This window comes from Poecilia reticulata, linkage group LG13 (genome assembly GCF_000633615.1).
Source record: "Poecilia reticulata strain Guanapo linkage group LG13, Guppy_female_1.0+MT, whole genome shotgun sequence".
Classification (NCBI taxonomy): domain Eukaryota; kingdom Metazoa; phylum Chordata; class Actinopteri; order Cyprinodontiformes; family Poeciliidae; genus Poecilia; species Poecilia reticulata.
This window is the reverse complement of record NC_024343.1, coordinates 13,626,672-13,649,588: the sequence shown is the minus strand read 5'-3', so window position 1 is coordinate 13,649,588 and position 22,917 is coordinate 13,626,672. Positions and strand designations below refer to the sequence as shown.

Below are 22,917 nucleotides of genomic sequence, written 5' to 3'. Positions count from 1 at the left end.
TTACACACATTTCTAACATTTATGCTTTGTGGGGCCCACCTTTACACACATTTCTAACATTTATGCTTTGCAGGGTCCACCTCTACACATGAGTTTTTTAGTCCGTTATGGGGCTTGCTTTTAATGTTCAAACCTTAAGAGGCCCAGCTTTACACACATACTTTTTTGGACAATTATGGGGCTTGCTTTTAACATTTAACTCTTGTTAGGTCTGCCTTTAAGATTTCCTAACCCTATCTTTCAGCAGAGCTCTCACCTCAGCAATAAGCCGGGGTTTTTGGTTCGGGTAACAGGTTACTGTCTTGGTGGTGGTGACATCATTAGCACACTTGGAGATGAAGCCAAGAACACATGTCAACACATTTCCGAACTGAACACCTGTCAAACAAATGTTAATAAACACCTTGCCTTATGACCAACTGATACAAAAAAGTGGTAATTCATGCTTTTACATGAAACAAACTACCCTCTTTTAAAATGTACTACGACAAAAGTATATGTATGTATGTATGTATGTATGTATGTATGTATGTATGTATGTATGTATGTATGTATGTATGAATATTTCGATAAGTGGGTCAGAAGAGGACGTATGTATGTATGTATGAATATTTCGATAAGTGGGTCAGAAGAGGACGCGCTGGTTTTAGCCTCTGAGCGGTGTTCAGTTTGTCACTTACTGTCTAGATCGACTCAAAACCTTCCACGATCCACCAGTCGATCGCGTTTGGTTACATACTGATTTCTAGTCAATATGGCACACAATATGGAAGCTATTGAAGAAAACAGATTATTTAACATTAATATTATTTAAAACATTGAATATGACTTGACATTTTGATACACCACGACCGGTGGATCGTGGAAGGTTTTGAGTCCCGCACGCATCCACACACGCACGCACGCACGCACGCACACACACACACACACATGTTTGAGAGCACAAAGCACGCAGTGCAGCCATATTGCAGCTGCTCACTGTCTTTGTTGTTATTAGTGATTAAGCGAAGTTGAGCAGAATTGATTGTACCTTCACAGGAGTGACTTCAGGCAGGGAATAAAAAAAAATGGATACAATCATAAAGCTGGTAATAATCACTTACAGTAAAATTTGCACCTCAATTTTCATGCTTTTTAGTTGACTGATGGAAACTTAATTAATGGCAACATCTTGAATTTGACCCCAAATATTAAAGACATAGATGCACATTTATGCAAAATAAGAATTGGAACAAACAGCAAATGCAGACATGAAGTATAGAGATGTGCCGATCAGGTTTTTTCCTGCCCATACCGATCACCGATACCGATCACATAAATATTATTATTATTATTATTTTATCATAAACACTACCGGTTACATTATGTGGAAAAAGGAACCATGAATTCACCTTAATTTAGACAAAAACTTGTTTTTAATAACTTTTTCCAAGAAGAAAACTAAACAAAACAGACATTCTGCAAATTGTACTGCTATCAGTAATACTATCTTTAACAGACTGATAACATATGAAGGCTCTGAAGAGGCTAAATAATGCAAAGAGCCAAAATAAACCTCTCAACATTGCCAAAAAATTGAAGTATAAAACTTAACATTCAAAGGCAAATACAGGTTCCATTACAATAAACAATCCAGAGTTACTGAATGAAAACTTCCTGATAGCATGACGGCTAGCTGATTACTGCTAGTTCTGAGTGGCTGTTTCTGACTGAGCAGAGTAATTATGCAGAGCAGGGAGGAGATTGAATATTTTTTTAGAGATTATCTGTCTCATATTAGGACAGCGAAAGTTTTAATACGTATGTAAAATTTATGTTTTTAGGTTAGATGCTGCAGCTTTAAGCAGAGGTTTGGTGTGAGAGTCACTACTAGGTGGAGCAGAAGCGGCGCTCCGTCTGTGAAATATTACTTACCTGTAGCACGTAGCAGCGGTTCAACAACGAGAGCAGAACTAGCGTCTTACATAGCAGCTCGAAGACTTAAATAATTTTGCGGGTTATTTGTTTAGCTTTCTGACCGTAATGCTAATCTGGGTGAGTGTTTGTAGCTGTGCGATGCTTTACCTGCTATCTGATCCTCCATATGTCTTTTTTACTGCCGTGAGCCTTGATGTAGCCAAACTCCGTCAAGTTTTTATGTCGTATTAGCTTCGTTGTGTTGATGCATTTTGACCTGCTTCAATTTTCCACCGCAACACGCAAACGTCCCCATTCACTCAGTGCGTTATAGTTCCACATCGCTTAGGATTTGTTGCTGCGCGTTTGCGCAGTKTGAAGGAAAGAGGAGACCAGCTGCACAGGCAGGCTGGGAAATGAGATGCAGGTGATCGGTATCGGCAACAAGAGCCAAAGAATGCAGATCACCGATCATTCACTTTTTCACGAAAATCAGCCCATTATGATCGGTGACCGATCGATTAGCACACCTCTAATAAAGTATTACATTCTATCTAAAAAAATATATATATTTACAAAATAACTGATGTGCAGTTAAGTTTGTGTCCTTAGTCAAAGTGTAATGTTCTTACACTCAAAACGTCTTAGCTGTTGTGTTTTCAGTGCAGTGAGCGTGATTCAGAGCTGGGTACTCACCCTGACATCTAGTGCCAGTAAGCTCCTACAGCGCTCTCTAAACCTGGGAAACACTTTCTCTCTGAGAGCCCTCCGCTCGATCACGCTGTCTGACATGCAACATAAACACAAACAGGAATCACTTGTGACCAAGTAAAAATAAAGCCACTAATTGACAAAATGCTCAGATTAGAGTAGATTTATAAATATGTAAAAACAGTACCTTCTGGATTGGAGCACAAATAGATTTTGACACAGGATGAGCCACAGCAGGAGTATGAAGAGTGCCGGCCTTTTCCTTTGGAGGGCATGCCTGGTCTATGACCTTCAAATGGAATAAAAATAGGGAGTAAAACTTTTTCTGAGAATATAATAATTAACCTAACTAACAAGTCAATGCGTCTCCTCTGAGCTGGCAGTCCTCTGTTGCCTCCAGTGAGGAAACTCTGGCCTCTGGTTTCGCTTGCAGACTGTGATATCCTGACCACGCCCACTTCTGGTGACTGGAATATGGCAGACACACATATTACACACCATGTCTATGCATACACAATCATCCATTTATGCACTTGTGCTAAGCTACTTTAACCTTTGACTTTTACAGTACCTTGCTAAAGTATTCACACCTATTTTGTCAGGTTACAATCACAAGCATCCACACCTGAGAGGAAGCACTTAGATAAGCTCATAAAGGAAGGTCAGCTCCATCCCAGGATGCCTCTTTGACCCAGTGCAGATGGTGGGAGACAGAAGGACTCTGACAAAATGAACATCAGTGTTGGGCAATGCATCCTAGATTCACAAAGGAGCATTACCACATATCTTTCCTTCCAGCAGCTGTATGAATTCCTGACAAACTAAGTGTTAACATCCCCGCTGTCTTTTGCATTTGCAGTTTTTCCATTTCTACTCTTACAGTTCTTTGTATCAGAGTATGCCATTATTAATAGCTTCACTTTTCTTGTGTAATAATTTTGCCTGTACAATCTCTTTTCTTACTTTCAGTTTTTACATTTGTACCCAAGTGTGAATCTGCACGATTCACATTACCTCTCACTTTGCTGCTGGAACACCCAAATTCCCCCACTGCAGGACAGAGAAGAGAAAGTCTGTTCTGACCTACGAAGACGTTTGTGTGAGCAGTGTGGATGAGAATCCAGCCAACTCCAGTCAATGCACCATTTGAACATGAGAATATGATCTGTTCTGAGCCACTCCCACTAAGTTCTGTTTATGTTTTGAGCCTTTGTCCTACTGGAATAAGAACATCTGCCCCAGATTCAAGTTTTTTGTAGCAAGAGGTACTCATGCAGGGATGACATGCATTTAGGTCTACCCTTCTTCCAATCCTCTCCACCCAGCTCCCCATCTGTAGAAAAGCATCCGTCCAGTATGATGCTGCAACTACCACGTTTAAATGTTCATAAGTAGTGTACTTACTGAATGTGTTTAATTACAGTAATAATAATTTACAGCACAATTTCAATAGGCCTTCATATCGCTTCACTGCTCGGGCCTAAAAAATACTGTAAACTATGCAGAATTTTCTTTATGCTTGCATTGTGGAAATTGTTTTGGTAATAAGAAGCAAATAATTTAAAAGTTTGAATGTTTTGAATTTTTTTTTTCATATTCAAACATTGAACCCATTCATGCAATTATTCAAACAAATAAGACAAGTGTTTTAAACATTTTTTATTTATTAACTTTTGTACACAATAAATACAAACTCTATTTTTGTACAGCCAATATTAATACGCTGAAAGACTTTTGCGCCTGTTCTCATTACTGTCACAACGGCAACAGTCTATGAAGGGAGAAGGCCAGTTTGTTTCACCGCATCACTGATACTAACGGGCTGCGCTGCTCCAAATCAGCTATATAGAATCGTATAAAAACATTAAAAATAAAAATCTCAACCCTGGAGCAGGTAAAAGAGACTGGCAAAAGAAGGAGAGCTAGGCATGTTCAAGGTGGCGATAGGCAAATAAAAAAAGTCAAACGTTGCACTTGGGCCACCACTCTAAATCTGAAGGTTTCAATAGCAGCTCTGAAAACAATTGTAGGGAGATTTCAGAGAGAACAAGCGGAGCCTGCTGCTGTGCTAATGTTTTGGTACATACCTCACATCACCTTCATCTGCTTTATAAAAGGGAAACCAGTTAAGTTGAACCCAGATCTTACTGGAAGAGGCTTGTCTTCCCACTAGAGCTTCGGTTAACATGAAAATGTACTCACCTTTGGAAGATTACTGATAATAATTTTCACTAAGAAATCAATACACATATATTGCCAATTTTCTTCTGTTTCTGGAACCACATAGGACAAAAAAAAAGTTTTGTACTGCAATTCTGCTGCAAAGAGGTGTTGGATTGTGGAGCTTTACAGTTCAATAAACCCATTAAACCAAATTGGGTATTTATCCTCACAATCAGTGTGTTTCAAAGAGGGACTTTTAAAGCTGCTATGTTTTTTGAGCAGTCCAAGGTTTCCTGCTTCAGGTCAGTTTGCCTCATAGGATCCCCATTTTGCACCACTGCGTATCAGTTTATTTAATCTTGATAGCAAATGTAGTTTGATGACTTAATGAGTTATAAAAAATGTATATACTAATTCCATGTATGATGTAAGGGTTTTGTATATTTTTTATGTGTATATATTTCACACTATATCCTATTTCTGCTAATTGTGGTTCAGACTTATAAAAAATGATATTAAATCATTGCTTGGGTACAAAATCATGCAAAACAGTGAACACTGCAAACATATTTAAGGCATAAAGGGAAAAATGACCAGCTCCCATTATCACAATAGTCCAAAAAAAAAAAAGAAAAGAAAAATACCAATCATTAAATTTTTTTTCATAATTTAAGAAAAACACCAAATGACATTACAAAAAGTCACCTCTTTTGAAGAGTATCATTGTTTTAAGCATCAGTCACCCTTAATTAAAGAGCATCTGGGGTGTCAGTATGAAAAGATGAAACTCATACCTATGTCTGCATGTGTCGCTACAATTGCCTATAAGAGTCGTCTCTAACCATGCGGATGCTAGAAGAGGGTACTGCTACTTTCCAGGGAAGGTACAAATAAATAAAAGTGCTACTACGCCCTTTGGGGAAGGACTTTTAAAGGCTTGAATAGTACATGACGAGGGGTATTTATTTACTTTGAGTACAAAAAACCCCCACCACAAATTGGTACTCAGCTCCATTTGTGTTATTTTTAGTCCTTCATGTGACCAAAATCATGTTAAGTAAACATGGATGAATGTTGAAGCTGAACAGATGAAGAAAATCAATGCAACGTGAGCTATGATCTCTAATGAGGAAAACTCAGTCTTTGTTTCTGGCCCTAAACAGTTAATAAAGTTTCAAACAAATGTTTTTTTTTTTGTTTTTTTGTTTGCTAGCACATAGTGAATACCAACAGATTCGGTGCGTTTCAAAGCACCAGCAGCTTTCCTCGATCAGTCATTTGAAAGGAAAACCACACAGCGCACAGAATGAGAGCAGATATAACAACTCGTGTGTGTAATATATTGTAACTGTATGTAAGTATATTATAGCCACTGATTCACACCGACTGCCCAATGACAGAACGAACGTTGAGAGGAGAGACGTGAAGCGGAGATGGGAAGAGAGGTGAGCGCAAGAAAAGAGAGGATCCAGCCTCCCTCGGCTCTTGCTTCTCCTCCTCCTCCTCCTCTCTCCTCCTGTCTCTCCTTCCTGCTGTTATTTACAACACCCTTTTCAGTACATGATGAAGGTAAAACTTCCACTACATATCAGACAGGGTATTCCATTCAGCTCAGTTAGTCTATATGAAACCATGTGCATAAACATTCCTATGACAACAGTAATGTACTGTACTAATACACATTAAATACGTATAATGATAATGACTATATATGGCGCGAGAGAAAGAGAGGGAGGCTGGAAGTAAACCCACACCGTCTGGGTTTTCTGTCCACGTCCCTCAGTCCTGCTCTGCACTCTGAAACACCCCGACAAAAAGTTGACTCGTTTCTTTGTCCCCCCCCCCTCACGTCTTCTTTTTTTTTTTTTTTACAGAGCCTCGAAACTTGCAAAACATCAGACGTAGTCCCTGAGAAAAGGTGGGAAAACATGTATTGTGTTCATTTTGAGCCTTCATGGATGAATTCAAATGGGTGGGCTTAACATACAACAACTACTGATAAATGAATTTCAAAGCAAGACTTGGCTGCACACAAGTTGGTGTGACCGTCACAGGGTCAGAAGCATCACAAACCGGTTCGCCAACGGGACAAACTGTTGGCTAGCATTAATTCCTCTTCGGAAAGTCCTGACCTCAACCCGACTGAAACCGTACGGGGCCATGCTTCAAAGCTGGATCCAAACCTGGAAGCCAACCAGTTTAAAGACCCTCTGTGTTTTCTGCCAAGAGGAGTTGTTCCAATATCAAACCACAATTATATCAGAGGTTGATGGTCATTAAAAGAACACAGTTAAACTCTCCAATGGGATATTTAGCCAAATATTTCAAGGGTTAAATGTATATGTGAGCTGGTATGTGCACTGCTGCACATAAAGACAGAATAATTGTGTTTTTGAGGCACATTGCTTTTTTTTTATTTTATTGTGCAATCATTTTGAGAAGACAATTACTTTTTCCAATAAACTCAAACTTGTGCGGCAACTTCCTGTTTGGAAAAAAAGAAAAATCACTAGAATTGTTCCACCTCTGAAAGAGTCGCTTAAACCGATTGTTAATAAAGACCAAAAACTAACATGATGTCATGTTCACGGTAAATGTCCGTTAACCTTTTGCTGTAACTGTCAGTTCTCAGACTGTTTGGTGACCTAAAGCTCGTCCACATGACTGAGTTGACCTCAGTTTGTAGTTTTCCTGTTTTTCCACAGATTTCAATCAAAGATGTCAGTCGGTTTCAATTAAAAATATGACAGATTTAAATGAAATGCTGCCAATAAAGCAACAACATTTGTAACAGCTGCTCCAATCCGATGTACTTCATGGGCTTTTAACTTATTTGAACTTTTGTTCCTAATTTTACCAATCATAGCTTTTTTGTGGGCTTTAAATATACCTGAAAACAAATATTAATAGTGTGACAAATGTCTCAAGCTGTATGTTTTGCTTGACTTTTAAAAATATTTTGCCAGTTTTGAGCTCTGAGATGTCCTGAAGGGGTTTAGAAAGTGCAGAGGAGAAGAACTGCCTTACATAACTCGCGAGCTTCAAAAGACCCCGCCAATAAGTGTTCCCCATCTCTCCTTCCTCTCCTCAGCACACTCTAACTAGCTGTGTGAGGCGACGTTTTAAGGCCAGACTGGAAGGAAGGGGGGCAAAGGAACGCAATGCTGCACTTCATTAGAGGGCTAAAATGGAGCTGATTTAACTGGACACGCCAAGCATTACCCCGCCTCCCTGCACTTTCTCTTTCTCGGCTCGGGGATGAGAGAAGATGCAAGAGCGTCCGGCAGTATCGGTGTGGTTCGATCGAATTAACTTCTCATCGCTTTATTTGCGCTCGCATCAGTCCAGAGCCAGTTCACGCTCACTGCATCATGGTATGCTTCCGTCTTTTGTGCAACGTCGTCAACCTGTCAAGCTCATCCGTCACACCAGCGTGATCTCCACTTCCTCCGTTTTGTCGCTTTTCTCATGCGGTCGCCTAGCTGGTTGCTGTTTGGGTGGAGGCGGAGCGGCTCGCACCTGCAGCACAACAAAACGGATTCAAGTTGGAAGAAACGGCGAGGCAATCACGCAGGTGGCTAACTTACCCAAAAACAAGTATATTTCCGATTTATCTTCCTTTCTTTCTTAAGTTTTACTTTATTGATGAAAAGTCATTTAAACCGTGTGAAAAAAAAAACTAACATTTTTCTTTTACAACATATGTTAAGCATACACATTTATCATTTGCTTCATATTAACACTATAACAAATTATGGCGTCGCATTATGCAAAACATTTGCTGGGCTGGTGTACATAATCCTGCCCAAAGAACAGATAATTAAAAAAAAAATAGATACTGTTTCTTTCGTTGCAAAATTAAAACTGAGGAAAACATTATTGAACAAATACTTTCAATGATTTATCATCCAAAAAAAAAAAAAAAAAAACGTGAACATGTGAATGACATCCTGGATGTCTTTGATACCGACCGGCCGTAGTTTACCCGGTCCGCCTCCTTCAGCTGTGAATCGTAGAGGCTGAGCCTGAGGAAATCCTGGAGACACTGGACTCCTGCCAGAGCTTTGATCTACACACGGACAAAAATACAGCATTAGAAAAGCTCTCCACCCGGCCATCCCTCTCGATCGATACGCTGTTTGAAGAAAGTTTTGAGCCAATCTCACTGTGAGAGGACAGCTGTCCCTTGTGTGAGGAGGCCGGCAGAGGAAGCTTGTGCTCCCCGTTGAGCGCAGTGGAGGGGGATCGCGGCAGAGGAGGAGGAGTGGAGGTCTCCGGGCTGGTGAAAGGGCTGATGGGAGGCTGATCATACAGAGGCAAAGGCGGCAGGGAAGAAGGCAACTTTGAAGACGGAGAAATCTAAAATAAACAAGTGGCAGAAGGGCAGAGTTGAAGGGACGTCTCCAGAAAGTTCTGCAAGCACTAAATTTATAAGACATTATATATTTATAAAACAGACAAACTACAAAGTAATTACGATAGTTGAAGCTCATTCTTGCCTGTCTTGAAATTAACATCGATTTGGAGGGGGAAACTTCAGTAGTCATTTTGTTCAATTGCGAAGATTATTACACATGAAGTAATGCAATCCATTCTTGATTTATAAACTGAGTGACTGGAGAAATCCTTGGTTGGTATCATTTATTAAAAATGAAAACAATTGTACAATAAGAAGCTATTCTTTCATTGACGGAGTTCAGCAAACTACACATTTATAGCTGGCTTTTATCACATAAAAAAGTCTGTCTTTTCCCTAATGTATGAGGACATAAGGAACTGATCTTGGTCTTGCTGAGATGCTGTGGGGTGACTTGAAACGGGCTGAACAAAAAACCCCTGAAACATTTCAATAGTTGGGCAATTCTTAGAGACTAACAGAAGAAACTGAGTTTCTTCTTTCTGAAACTGAGTGAGTTAAAAAAGGACAAAGAGGTAAGACTAGCTACTAAAAGGTGGGGTATTTATTTCTATTTATTTAAAAAAACAGATTATTTTGGTGCTGACCTGTAATTAAATTACATCAGTTTCCAGAGATTAAACATCGATAAGCGAAACTTTCTGGCAGTGTTCTTATTTTCTCACATCACTGACTCCACAGTATATAAGCCATTAACTAAACCACTTCTATATTACCCAACCACTTTCCCTCATGTAACACTTAAAAGTAACAAAAACCTCTTATGTTTGGTCTACAGGCTCAAAGGAAGGGAGAGGCTAAGTCCTTCCTGTTGCCAAACTTCTAATCGGGCAGTGCTTGGTACCACAGATAAGGACATTTTTCTCTAATTACAAAGCCGGATTTTGATGTACCAGGAACGCAACTATTTTGCTTCACTGTTTGTAAACTCTGCTGATGGATTAGCTGGAGAACAGACAGGAAAGGAGAGCAAGGGAGGGGGGTGGGGGGAATCCTGGTACAAAGTGGCACAGCAGATACACGGAAAGCCTGATGGCGCTGAATGTGCAGCTCAGGTGTCGATTATCTCTAAAGCTCAACTCCATCTCTACTTCCTGCGGTTTCCCACTGAGATTCCTCCAGCTGCACACAGACAGGCCAACCTCTGTGATCTGTGTGTCGCCGTACCTGTGTGTCATTCAGCGCTCCGCCGCTCGTCTCCCCGTTCTCGGTCAGATCCTCCACCAGCACGGAGGGGAACACCCCCACCCGGCCGTTCAGCTCGCCCTCCCAGAAGCCGTCGTCCGTCTGAGTGTCGCGGTTCAGCAGGCGGATCACGGCGCCCTCGGAGAAGGAGAGCTCCTCGTCCGCCTGGCCTTCGTAATCGTAAAGCGCACGGACATACGCGGCTGCACACAGACAGAGAGAAAGCGACAGGGACAGGCAGGAAAGCAATCAGTGTCACTCAGAGGGACTAATTATTCCCAGTAAAATGCATTTCCTTGTCTGCTTTGCTTCTCATTGTTATGAAGAAAACTGTACACCCGGCTGGAGAGGCGGAGATAAACGACACAGACAGCAGTAAGGACAATAACGAGATGGGATTTCCTCAGGCGTTTGTTTGAAACATGCAGGTAGAGCCGACACAAGCAGGAAGCAAAGCCTGAGAGACTTCTAGAATAAAACGGGAAACGCATGTAAACAAAGCAGTTTCCATGTTTTTTAGCGGAAGAACACGAGTACTTGGGTTTTTAAACATGTTTTGACAAATACAAATCTGAAAGGTGTGGCCTGCATTTGCATCTTCTTACGCCACCCTTTGCTGAAATTGCAGGTGCAAACTCTTTTGGGGCTTGTCTCCTCCAGTTTTGTACTCCTAGAGATGTAGAGATGTATTTACAAAATACATCGTGCTCAGAGAGCATCCCCGAACAGCAACTGCCACAGAGAAACCAATTGGATTTAGGTCTGGACTTTGACTAGGCCATTCTTACATACGAACACGCTTTAATATAAGGCATTCTATTATAGTTATGACTGTATGTTACTGCATTTGTGTTGTCATTTTACATTTTGTTTGCTGTTGTCTAAGCCCTTCTTCCACACATCAAAACTTTGAGACTTCTTACGACTTTCTTCTTGCCATTAGAGCATGACTAACGGGTTGTCTTGTCAGTAGATTCTCATACCTGATAGGTGAATCTGCAGCTCCTCCAGAAGTACCATGGTTCTCTTGCCTGCCTCTCTGATTAATGCTGTCCTTGTCAGCCCTGTCAGTTTAGATCAGAGGTGTTCGTTTGTGGCAATGAGACCTCAGCTCAAGAATGGTACAAACTTGGAGCGGATGCAGATGGACACCTTATGTAATATTCTTTTAGAATGAGATTTTCAAGCACAAATGTGTCTAATTTTAAATGAAAAAATGAGAAGTATAAAACATTAACCATGTTTTGTTTCTTCTTTTTTTTTATTATCTTACTGTGATAGTTGAGAACCAGAAACTTCCAGCAGCTTTTTTTAATCACACACTCATTTACTGAAACTGAATACAGTACAAATAAAAATACAATAAATTGCTTGTCTCATTTTTGTTTCTGGGATTAGGCTAAAAGCATTTTCCTAGACCAACTAAATTGAAAATATTTGGGCCAAAACAGTTATAAAATTGCACAAATTTCTTCAATTCAGCAAACATCTATTCTGTTTTTTTTCTTACTTTATTTCATTAAAATACTGCATGATATTTAATGCATGTTTATTGCCAAGCAAATGAAAAGATAACAATTTAGTTAAAGATATTTTGCTTTTTTCAGTTCTCAATTAAAAGTTCAAAGTAAATCAAAGTATCTTTTCAGTGAATTCTTCTCACTCTAAGGTCACCGAGTGCCTTCAACTTGCTGATTTTGGCCCACGGTGGTTTGGGCACCACAGGTTTAGGTGGATTTTCAGATTGTTGCAGGTTTGCAGTTCTGCAATTTCATTTTGAGACCATCAACTGAACCACACTTTATGGGATATCAAGAGCTGGAGGCATTGTTTTACAGCCTAACTCTACTTTAAACATCTCCACAGCTTTATCTCCAACCTGTCTGCTGTGGTACTTGAACTTCATGATGCCGTAATAGCACTCTAAATTAGTCTGATCTAGGCCATAATTTGCTTAAACAACTTTTTCTTTAATTTAAAATTCTTTAAATGTTAATAGGTTTTGCTTATTTTTTTATTTTTATTTTTATAACAAACTGCCAAATCATTTAGCCCAATTTGTGTTTTCTTCATCTGGATTCCAGAAAAGCAATAAATAGAAAACATACTCAGGAATAAAAAAATAAAAATAAAACACAAAATACTTTAAAGTGATATAAGTGGGACTGACTAATGCCAATGATCTGAAACCTTTAGCTCCCCAGAATACGTACTGTTTGTGTCTCCGTTGATGCAGCCAGAGTGCAGCTCCGGTTCGGTTGAATTAGAGGAGGTGTGTGATCGAGCGTCCAGCGTGGCCAGGGACTGGAGCATGCTCAGCAGGCTGTTGGAAGTCGGGAACTGGAGGTATTTTTCCGGGACGTAGCCCACTTGACCCGTTTTGTTGCGTGCCTGGGAAAGACGAGCAGGATAAGAATTAATTTAGGGAGGTAGAGCCTGCTTCAGCTCCTCCATGTTACCGAGATGTGTGTGTGTGTGTGTGTGTGTGTGTGTGTGTGTCTCAATACCTTGACCCAGTCCTCCATGTCTCCATCCTCAATGACCTCCAACATCTCCTGTTCGTCGATGGTTAGCTCATCCGGCTGAGACGCCTGCAGGGAAGACCAAGAATGAGGTAAGTCTAAAGATAAAAGTATAGCAATCAATAAGTGTCTCTGTGCTGTTTTATACCTTGTAGGAGTAGAGCACTTTGCAGGTTAGCGGGTAGTTGCGTAGGGTTCCTGAGGGACTGGAACTGCTGTCGTCGAAGACCTCCATGTTCTCTTCACACTCCTCTCCCTCTTCACGCTCCAAGTCCACTGTGCCCTTTTTGACACACAAACAAAGCCGCAGCAAGACCGAGTCAGAACCAGGGATAAAGCGAGCAGGAACTTGACAAAAAGGTTTCTCTCGCTGTTGAATAGTTAAAAAAAAAAAAAAAATGTGGTGTGGTCTGAATCAAACATCCAGGTGTATAAACACAAGTTCAATTTAACATATCACTAAGATGTTTACCTATTCCAGCCTCAGAAACAACCCCATAAAGATGATCTGTCACCATTTCTTGCTGCTGATATTCTGCTCTGTAGCTTTTAGAAACAGGTGCCGAGCCCCCGCTGTCTGATATGACGCAGCCCCTGCCTGTTTTTGCTCCATTTGTTTCCCAGCCCACATGAACGTCACATGATCCCAGCTAATGGAAAGATCCATCACACACAGAGTGAGCCAGCTTAGGTCAATAACAATAGATTGTGTATGCATGCGTGTGTGTGTGTGCGTGTTTGCTTTTGGGTGATTGTGTTTAGACATCACATTTCTGTTGACACGGTAAACTCTGCACCAGTGCAGAACAAAACTCATGTGTGTTTTGTACATGGATTAATCTCCAGCACTGATCTCCTGAACAGAGGAGTTCATGTCCAACCCTCAGGTGTGGTCTGAAGGAATGAAACAAACAGAAAAGGCACAAAGCTTTCCACTGTCAATGGTTAAGAAAAAATACTTACACTTGATCATTTTGTTGCGTTTACTGTTGATTTGAACTTTTCTCTTAAACCAACTGTTAAAGATCCTTCTGGGGATAGGCAAACGCTGTGATGCCGACATCAAATTGTATCGACGTTGCATGTCAGCAGGTCAGTGTCGGTGTGTGCCCTCAGTATTGGGCAGCGCTCAGGGACACACTCTGACTGTATTAACTAAAGCAGACACTATAGTGTCTTTCACTGGAAACATCATTATAAAGGCTAAATAACATTTCAGATCAACATATTGCACACAAACTAAAAAACTGTTTTAATAACCTTGAACAAAAAAGAACTGACAAAAAAAAAGGGGGAAACAAGAATCTGTGAAGTCTATTTGATAGAAAACGATGATGAAGGATTTTATTTATTTGGAGGTAATAATACTGGCTGACAGAATGAGTTTAAGTAACACTCTCTTTTGAACCAAACCATGTTTGGCTTGATTCCAGCAAGTACATTTTCTGGCTAAAACACAGAGCATATAAAGTTTCTGTGATTAAGCAATTTTTTTGAACAACTTTACGATAATTGCTTTTTTATCTGATCACTCTTCACAGCAAGCTAGACTCAATGTAAATTTCTTCAGCAAGTATTAAAGTGTGACAAGAACGTGAGATACTTCACTTTTTATCAAAGAAGCTCTGGCTTTGAAGATTCACCAATCAGGTTTTTCCAGTCAAATGTCTTTTTTCCCCCCCATCTGAGCTAGCAATATAGATCTTTTGCCCTTCGTGGCCTTTCTTCAATAGTGAAGCGGCAGAGAAACAGGTTGTGAGAGAGGGGGGAAAACATGAGGTCAACAGGTCAGGACTCAAACCGATGATGGCTGCGTCGAGGACTGAGGCCTCTGTACATGGGTCATGTGTTTGAACCCCGCGCAACCACTGCGCCATGGTAATACAGATTTTTTTTGAAGACTATACAATAGTCTTTGAATTTGAATGATAATCCATAGTGATAATTTAATTACCTCCATCTATGAATCATAACCTTTATGTGATGTTTTTATTTCACAACATACATGTTGTTGGTTAATGCATTATGTGCTGCAAATGATTTTTTAGTATTGGACACGTCGTTCAGATTAGAGCCCATTATAGGAAATCTGGCTGGCTGACTGATGGTTCGGAGACTGACATGCATCGTGCAAGTTCAGATGTAACACACTTGACTGAAGGAGATAATGTTTTTAACAAGACTCTAAACATTTAGACCCAATTTATTCTCCTTCGACGTGAAGACTTTTTAAACCACTGACAGAAACCACACTATAAAGAAGTGATTTTAGATATGGTTATAGATGGAGAAGAGGGGAGGGAAGTTCTGGCTGTGATAAAGCATAACCTGATGTTCGGTTATTTATCGAGGACATATTTTGGTGTCAGCATGTTTGTTGTGTTAGATTACTTTTATCTACTCTGTCAAGTGGATACAAAAAACAAAAAAACAAAGACACCAGCAGCTCTATCTCTGAGACAGATCCAATTTCATCTCTGAGCAAAAAAATCAGCATGTATTTCAGTAATAACTGAGTAAAAATCACCCAGCAGATCTCATTCCAAGTAGTGCTGCTCAGAGCAAGACCAATGGCAGCTTTTATTGGTCTTGGAGGTAATAACTATGAAAGTTATGTTGTAATGAAGGCAGTGGCTGCTTGAGAGACTTGTGGGTTTGTGCCAGTCTTTCTCTATTGGCAATAATAAAGATGAGAAAGATCAAGAAGAGGTTAAAGCGACGCCTTCGGTCTCTACGTCTTAGCAGTCAGTTTATGCCTCCCCTTTTCTCTGTGTTTGTGTAGTAACTTCATGTCCTTCTTATAATCAGCAAACTACTGTTTAAAGTCATTAACAAGCATTCCTCTGTTTTCTTCATTGGGGCCTGCCATAGCAATCATAGGAGAACACTGAAATGCCTTGCAAAGCATGCAATGCGTTTAAGGCACCTATTATTCTACACCTTAAAATAACTGGCACTTCTTTTCACAGTTAATGCGGCTCATACTGCTGCGTGCCCCCTCACAATATATATTTCAAAATGTGTGGCCTGATCCCGTAAGGGATGCCTTTTGTTGGCATTTTGAGTAACCATGGTGAAGTAAGTAGCGAAAAATGAGCCAAATTCAAATAAAAAAAATTCTGACAGTGTTTTATGTCAGTTATACTGAAAACAGATAGAATTTTGTCTGCCCTTCTGTGTCTCTTTCACAGGATAGGATTAATTACCATAGCAATAGAACACTGAGGAGAGCGGAGAGGTAGAGAACTACAGAGATGGTGGAGCAGAATTTTAGAACTATAGTGACGCCACCTTAACAGAACTCCTAATACAGACAAGATGGCAGAAAAGCAAATAAAAAGTAACTTCCATATGTCTCATGAAACTTCATGCTCCTAAACAGACAATAACTTTGCGCTGCCAAAATAAGAGCATCACATCGTATGTTAAAAAAAACAAAAAAACATTTGTTAATCTGTTGCTAAGAAATGAGGGAGTTTCCTGGTAACCAAGTGCCATGAAGTAAACATCTGATTTTTACTTTTGCAAAATTTACCAACTCTAAATTTGTTGTGCCAAAGCAGATGAGCAGTATTTCAAAATGACTTATGTTTTATAAAAATAATATTACTTGTTATTAATTTTGTGTTAAAAGAGGAGCATTTATTTCTGGAAACGAACTGCCACGAAGTATAAAGTCAGATTTTTACTTTTGTGTTGAATGTCTGTTTTATAATATATTTACCATCAGTGACCAAAAAGAAAAGCCTTTTCACTTCTCTGCAAGATTCACCAACTGCAGAATTCTTAGTATAAGTAATATTTCAAAAGAGCAAAAAAAATCTCATGTTTTTTTAAACAAAAATATTTGTTGATCTGTTGCTAAGGGATGAGGGCGATTTCTGGTAACCAAGTGCCACGAAGTAAACATCTTATTTTTACTTTTGCAAAATTTACCAACTCTTAATGTGTTGTGTTTAAGCAGATAAGACGTATTTCAAAAGAACTTGTGTTTTACGAACAATAATATTACCTGTTACTAGTTTCTTGTTAAGAGATGAGCGTTTTTTTCTGGTAACGAACTGCCACGAAGTATAAAATCAGATTTTTACTTTTGTGATGAATGTCTATTTTATAATTATATTTACTATTGTTGACAAAAAAAACCAAAAAAATGTTTTCTCTTTTCTACAAGATTCACCAACTGCAAAATTTTTGACATAAGTTGTATTTCAAAAGAGCAGAGGAAATCTTATGTTTTTTGAACGATAACAATATTTGTTAATCTGTTGCTAAGAGATGAGCGAGTTTCCTGGTAAGCAAGTGATAAGAAGTAAACATCAGATTTTTACTTTTGCAAAATTACCAACTCTTAATTTGTGTTTAAGCAGATAAGCAGTATTTCAAAAGAACTTATGTTCTACAAACAATAATATAACCTGTTATTGATTTCTTAAGAAAGGAGTGTTTTTTTTTTTTTTGGTAACGAACTGCCACGAAGTATAAATCAAATTTTTACTTTTGAGTTAAATGTCTGTTTTATAATATATTTACCATCAATGACCAAAAAGAAAAACAATTTCCCTTTTCTGTAAGATTCACCAACTGCATTGGATTTCTTCTGGTCATCAATGACCAGAATTCCAACAAAAACAATCGTTTACACGAAAACGTTCTAATTACGATCTGTGTTTACACAATAACGGTACAACGTGTAAAACGTGTAGTTCTCTCGCTGCGCCACTAGTTGGTGCTAGGTTCTTTGAAACTGAGTGCGCATGTGTTTAAAAAAAGTTCTAATTTAAGGCATGTGGATTCGCGTTTCCTCATCAGGTACCGTTCTCCCATAGATTGGGAGAAAACACGCATTGTGTGCGTTTGATTAGGGCGCATGCAGTTAGAAAAAGTGAGATAACTTTGCTGAAACACCTTGTTTGAGCTTTCACGGTGTCCTTAGCGAGCCCTGGACTGGAAGCTGTTTATTGTTTTTACCTTGGATTGGCCAACAGTCTGTTATTCCTATATCAATTTGATAAAATAGGAGTTCCCGCACTTCCCATACCCGTGTCCTCTGTCACCCTTTTCAGCAGTTAAAACAGTTTAATCCGTTGTTAACAAGTCGTAACCTGTTTTTCCGAGCCGCCTTCAAACGCAACATGAAAGCTGAGCCGCTCGCGCTGAGTTTACACCTTTGAGGCAGCGAAGTAGACCTGCTGCGCAGATGTGTTAGAATCATGGCAGCAAACCAGCAAAACGTAAATAACTTTGCAGTTTTTTTCCCCCAAACTAACCGACTGAGTTGAGTAAAGCTGTTGAATGCAGGCAATGATAGCTAATATCAATACAGCTAGTCAATACAGCTTGTTAACAAGTAGCCTGTAGGCTACTGATATTGTTGTCTATGTTCAGCTAGGTAGATTCATTTTTTGAACAATAATATGTTTTATAAACAATATTACCTGTTATTAATTTTGTGTTAAGAGAACAGCGTTTTTTTCTGGTAACGAACTGCCACGAAGTATAGACTTTTACTTTTGTGTTAAATGTCTGTTTTATCAATGACCAAAAAGAAAAACATTTTCACTTTTCTGCCAGATTCACCATCTGCAGAATTCTTAGTATAAGATAAGTAGCATTTCAAAAGAGCAGAGGAAATCTTATGTTTTTTAAATAATATTTGTGGTTGATCTGTTGCTAAGAGGTGAGGGCAATTTCTGATTTTTACTTTTGCAAATTTACCCTCAAAGCAGATATGTTGTGTCTAAGCAGATGAGCAGTATTTCAAAATAACTTATGTTTTATAAACAAAACTATTACTTGTTATTAATTTGGTGTTAGGAGATGCGCATTTTTCTGGTAACGAACTGCCACGAAGTTTAAATCAGATTTTTACTTTTGTGATGAAAGTCTATTTTATAATATATGTACTACCATTGACAAAATAAGAAAACAAGAAACATTTACTCTTTTCTGCAAAATTCACCAACTGCAGAATTCAGTAACTACCAATGATTATTTGTATAAGATAAATAGCATTTCAAAAGAGCAGAGCTTATGTTTTTTATTTAATGTATTGTTGATCTGTTGCGAAGAGATGAGGTCGATTTCTGGCAAGTGACACGAAGTAAACACCTGATTTTTAATTTTGCAAAATTTACCAACTCTTAATTTGTTGTGTGTGTTAAAGGAATGTGTTTTTCTGGTAACGAACTGCCACGAAGAGTAATCAGATTTTTACTTTTGTGTTGAGTATCTTTTTTATAATATATTTACCATCAATGACCAAAATAAAAAAAACATTTCCATTTCTCTGCAAAATTCACCAACTGCAGAATTCTTAATATAAGATAAATGGCATTTAAGCAGATAAGCAGTATTTTTAAAAAAAGTATGTTTTATAAACAATAATATTACTTATTATTAAGTTGGTGTAAAGAGATGAGAGTTTCTTCTGGTAACGAACTGCCACGAAGTATAAAATCAAATTTTTACCTTTGTGAGGAATGTCTATTTAATAATATATTTACTATCATTGACAAAAAAAAAAAAACATTCTCTCTTTTCTGCAAAATTCACCAACTGCAGAATTCTTAGGATAAGATAAATAAGATTTCAAAAGAGCACAGGAAATCTTATGATTTTTAAATAATATTTGTTGATACGTTGCTAAGAGATCAGGGCGATTTCTGATAACGAACTGCCACGAAGTGTAAATAAATGTTTTATTTTTGAGTTAAATGTGTGTGCTATAATATATTTACCATCAATGACCAAAAGAAAAACATTTTCACTTTTCTGCAAATTTCACTACTGCAGAATTTTTGGTACAAGATAAATTGCATTTCAAAAGAGCAGAGAAAATCTTATGTTTTTTTAAATAATAATATTTGTTGATATGTTGCTAAGAGATCAGGGCGATTTCTGGTAACCAAGTGCCACAAAGTAAACATCTGATTTTTACTTTTGCAAACTTACCAACTCTTAATTTGTCGTTTCTAAGCAGATAAGCAGTTTTACAAAACAACTTATGTTTTATAAACAATAATATTATCCGTTATTAATTTTATGTTAAGAGAGGAGCGTTTTTTTCTGGTAACAAACTGCCACGAAGTATAAATAAGATTTTTACTTTTGTGTTAAATGTCTGTTTTATAATATATTTACCATCAATGATCAAACAAAAACATTTTCTCTTATCTGCAAAATTCACCAACTGCAGAATTCTTAGTATAAGATAAAGAGCAGAGGAAATGTTAAGTTTTTTGGACAATAATATTTGTTGTTAATCTGTTGCCAAGAGATGCCCTTCTTGTAACCAAGTGCTCATAGAACCTGATGGGTTGTTGATTGCAGTTAAACACCCTTAACACACAGTCAGAACTGGAGTGGAGTGTTTTAGGGTGCGTTCACACTGCAGCCTGAAGTGACCCAATTCCGATTTTTTTGGCGTAATGCGACATGTATCCGATCTTTTCATGGCAGTGTGAACAGCACAGGTCAGATTCTTTTTCAAATGTGACCCATATCCGATACATATCCGATTCAAATTCGACCTAACGTCCAGGTCGCATTCATCCGAACTGAACGTCACTGATTCTCAACAAATCTCACTATTCTGCATCTTGATACACACAAGTGGGAAGAAAAACAACAACCATGACGGACTATATGAGGATTAAGTTGTTAATACGTTGCTCTAGCAGGACAACAACTTCAAATATGTAAGCTAAGCTCCACCGTTAGCCTCCACGTTTACTTCCGCAAACACTGAGCACTTCTTCTTTTTATGGCAGTCAGACATTTAGACTGTAAGCCAGTGCAATGTTTAGGGTCAGACGGTATGGATTTTGCAGCATATAGTGGCATTATGTTCTCTTGTTTTCCTCACTCCTGCATCCAGTTTCACTTCAGCGATATCGCTGTGTTGCTACCTTCACCTCACCGCTCCCTCTCTGCATCTCATCACACCACTTCTCTCGTTCTTTTTCATGCTTCAGTAATTGTCTCCTCACCGCTCCTCCATTGCAGCGCACAACTCCGCCTATTGTCCACACTTCTTTCCATTTATCTCCTGCAAGATTCCTCCCTCCCTCTCGCTGTGTTTTCTGTTCTCCTTACACCCCAATGTCTCACCCTCATCCTCTCCGCTGATAGCTGCAATACCGTGTGAGCAGAATGCCAAATGATTCCCACAGAGCAGGCAGACTACGCTTTAGTCACCTTGACTGACAGACGCAGACACGTCCATTGAAAAAAAAAAAAAAAAAAATTACAAATTACTATTAACATCTGTGCAGTCGTAAAGTGGTTGGATCTGCCAAGTACTTCCACTGTTCATACATTTTAGAAATAAACTCCCTGTATTAAACAAGAGGTTCAAACATGCTGATTTGGAGCAACACAGAGAGTGAGGGGGAAGTGTCTCACCGACAGTGAGGGATCGTGGGTAGTGTAGGTGGCCCAGCGTTCATTTTCCAGCTCCTCCATCACCTACAGCATGCACAGAGAGAGACAAACAAGGACACACATACTCACTGAAAAGATATTTGTAAGCACACACCCAATATTTCACACTTAATTTAACAACTCAGGCAGTGAGAAGGTGAAGCACATGCACACAGACATCTTGTGTGTTTTTCACACCTCGAGGGGGGGTGGGAGGAGGGTCACAAACCTGGTTCATTGCACTCTTCAGCCAGGTATCTACAGCCACTCCAACTTGCCGCAAAAGGTCCAATCGAGCCTCAGCTTTCAACTTTATTGTCTTTGGAGAAAGAAGTGATAAAAAAAGGTAAAACATACTTCAGTTTCTGCTGAATTATTTTCTGCTTTGGTCGTGTTCCCCCTGAGTGGAAACTGAGTGAATTAATTTTACACCTCGAAAGTGATACATTTGTCCCATGTTGTGACCTTTATAAGAAATCATTAAAACTTGCCAGTTTCTTTTAATGCGCTGTAAACACTGAGCGCTCTAAATGAGAGGACGCGATAACGCTGGAACAGCCAGCTGGGTGAGCGCTGATTTTTCACATGCAGGAGGTTCTTCCATCTTTGGTCCTTTCTCCTCAGTTTCGGTTTCTCTCACCTGTTTATCAATTTACTCTTTTGTTTCCAGCTTCTTTCCTCTCCCTCTATTGCTGACAGAGCAGACGGATAGCTGATAGGCTAATAGCACAGGGGACGTAAGTCAGACTCGCTTACTTTAATCAATAGAGACATGCTCCACTGAAGTGCATTGCTTTTTTCTATTACCAACAATGAGCACTAGATGAAAAAGACCATACTTGGCTTACTCTACTAGACCCCACACATACAAAATTGATAGGAAAAATTGAAACATCGTCTCTTATGCTGCCTTAGGAGAGCTATCAGGAGTGCGACATTAGCATAGCTCAATAGAAGCAGCTAGCGGTGGGAGTGATCGCTGGTGGGCAGGCAGCTTCAAGTCAGACAATCAGTCTGGCTGAGGAGCGTTAATCGATACAATTATCACTGAAAGAAAGTGGAAAACTAGATGGAACGATAGACCAGGAGAGAGTGGCTTCAGGAGAAAAATACAACTGAAGACAATACATTGTAACAAACAGGGACATCGGGACAGAGGACTGTAAATGTGGGCAGAATTCAGGTGAATTCAAAACCTGAAGGGAAAAGGTCAAACTATATAAATGGACAGATACACTAACCTATGAAATGGGAGATTTTTGTCTGTAATAAAGTTAATGTACATAGGCACTGGTCTTTTAAAAAAGACAATATAAAAAATAGCTCTATAACTTCAGATGGAGAGGTGTACTGCCACATGCTTTTGATCAAAATGACAAAATACAGGTGTCATTCTTTCATGACTGTGCTCATGTCTCTTCCTCCTAACTTACGAACTGTGTCGATACCAGCCTAATGCAACCTCATTATGAGACGAGACTTCCAATCGGTTCCCCAGGAGCACATATTAGTCGGGTTTGAATTGGCAAAAATGGATTTCAGGGCAATACCTTCCTCTGCATAAATATTTAAACAAGGACAGATTGATTGTTGGGTGCT

At 39.1% G+C, this 22,917-nt stretch overlaps 1 protein-coding gene across 6 annotated transcripts in view; it reads right to left on the bottom strand.

The window, feature by feature from the left end:
- Window positions 1–4,251: 4,251 nt before the first annotated feature.
- Window positions 4,252–22,917, bottom strand: part of fchsd2 (FCH and double SH3 domains 2) — a 69,773-nt gene continuing 51,107 nt past the window's right edge. For 3 of the 6 annotated variants that reach the window (XM_008425540.2, XM_008425541.2, XM_008425543.2), the window contains 10 exons: window positions 21,548–21,637; window positions 21,301–21,363; window positions 13,043–13,177; window positions 12,880–12,963; window positions 12,586–12,763; window positions 11,356–11,436; window positions 10,355–10,575; window positions 8,937–9,129; window positions 8,742–8,839; window positions 4,252–8,289 (listed from right to left, as the gene is read on the bottom strand). In XM_008425540.2, coding sequence (XP_008423762.1) covers window positions 8,194–8,289; window positions 8,742–8,839; window positions 8,937–9,129; window positions 10,355–10,575; window positions 11,356–11,436; window positions 12,586–12,763; window positions 12,880–12,963; window positions 13,043–13,177; window positions 21,301–21,363; window positions 21,548–21,637 — 1,239 coding nt within the window. In that variant the 3' untranslated portion in view covers window positions 4,252–8,193. The remainder of the gene's footprint in view (window positions 8,290–8,741; window positions 8,840–8,936; window positions 9,130–10,354; window positions 10,576–11,355; window positions 11,437–12,585; window positions 12,764–12,879; window positions 12,964–13,042; window positions 13,178–21,300; window positions 21,364–21,547; window positions 21,638–22,917) is intronic. The other 3 variants (XM_008425542.2, XM_008425544.2, XM_008425545.2) reach the window with 1 other exon arrangement.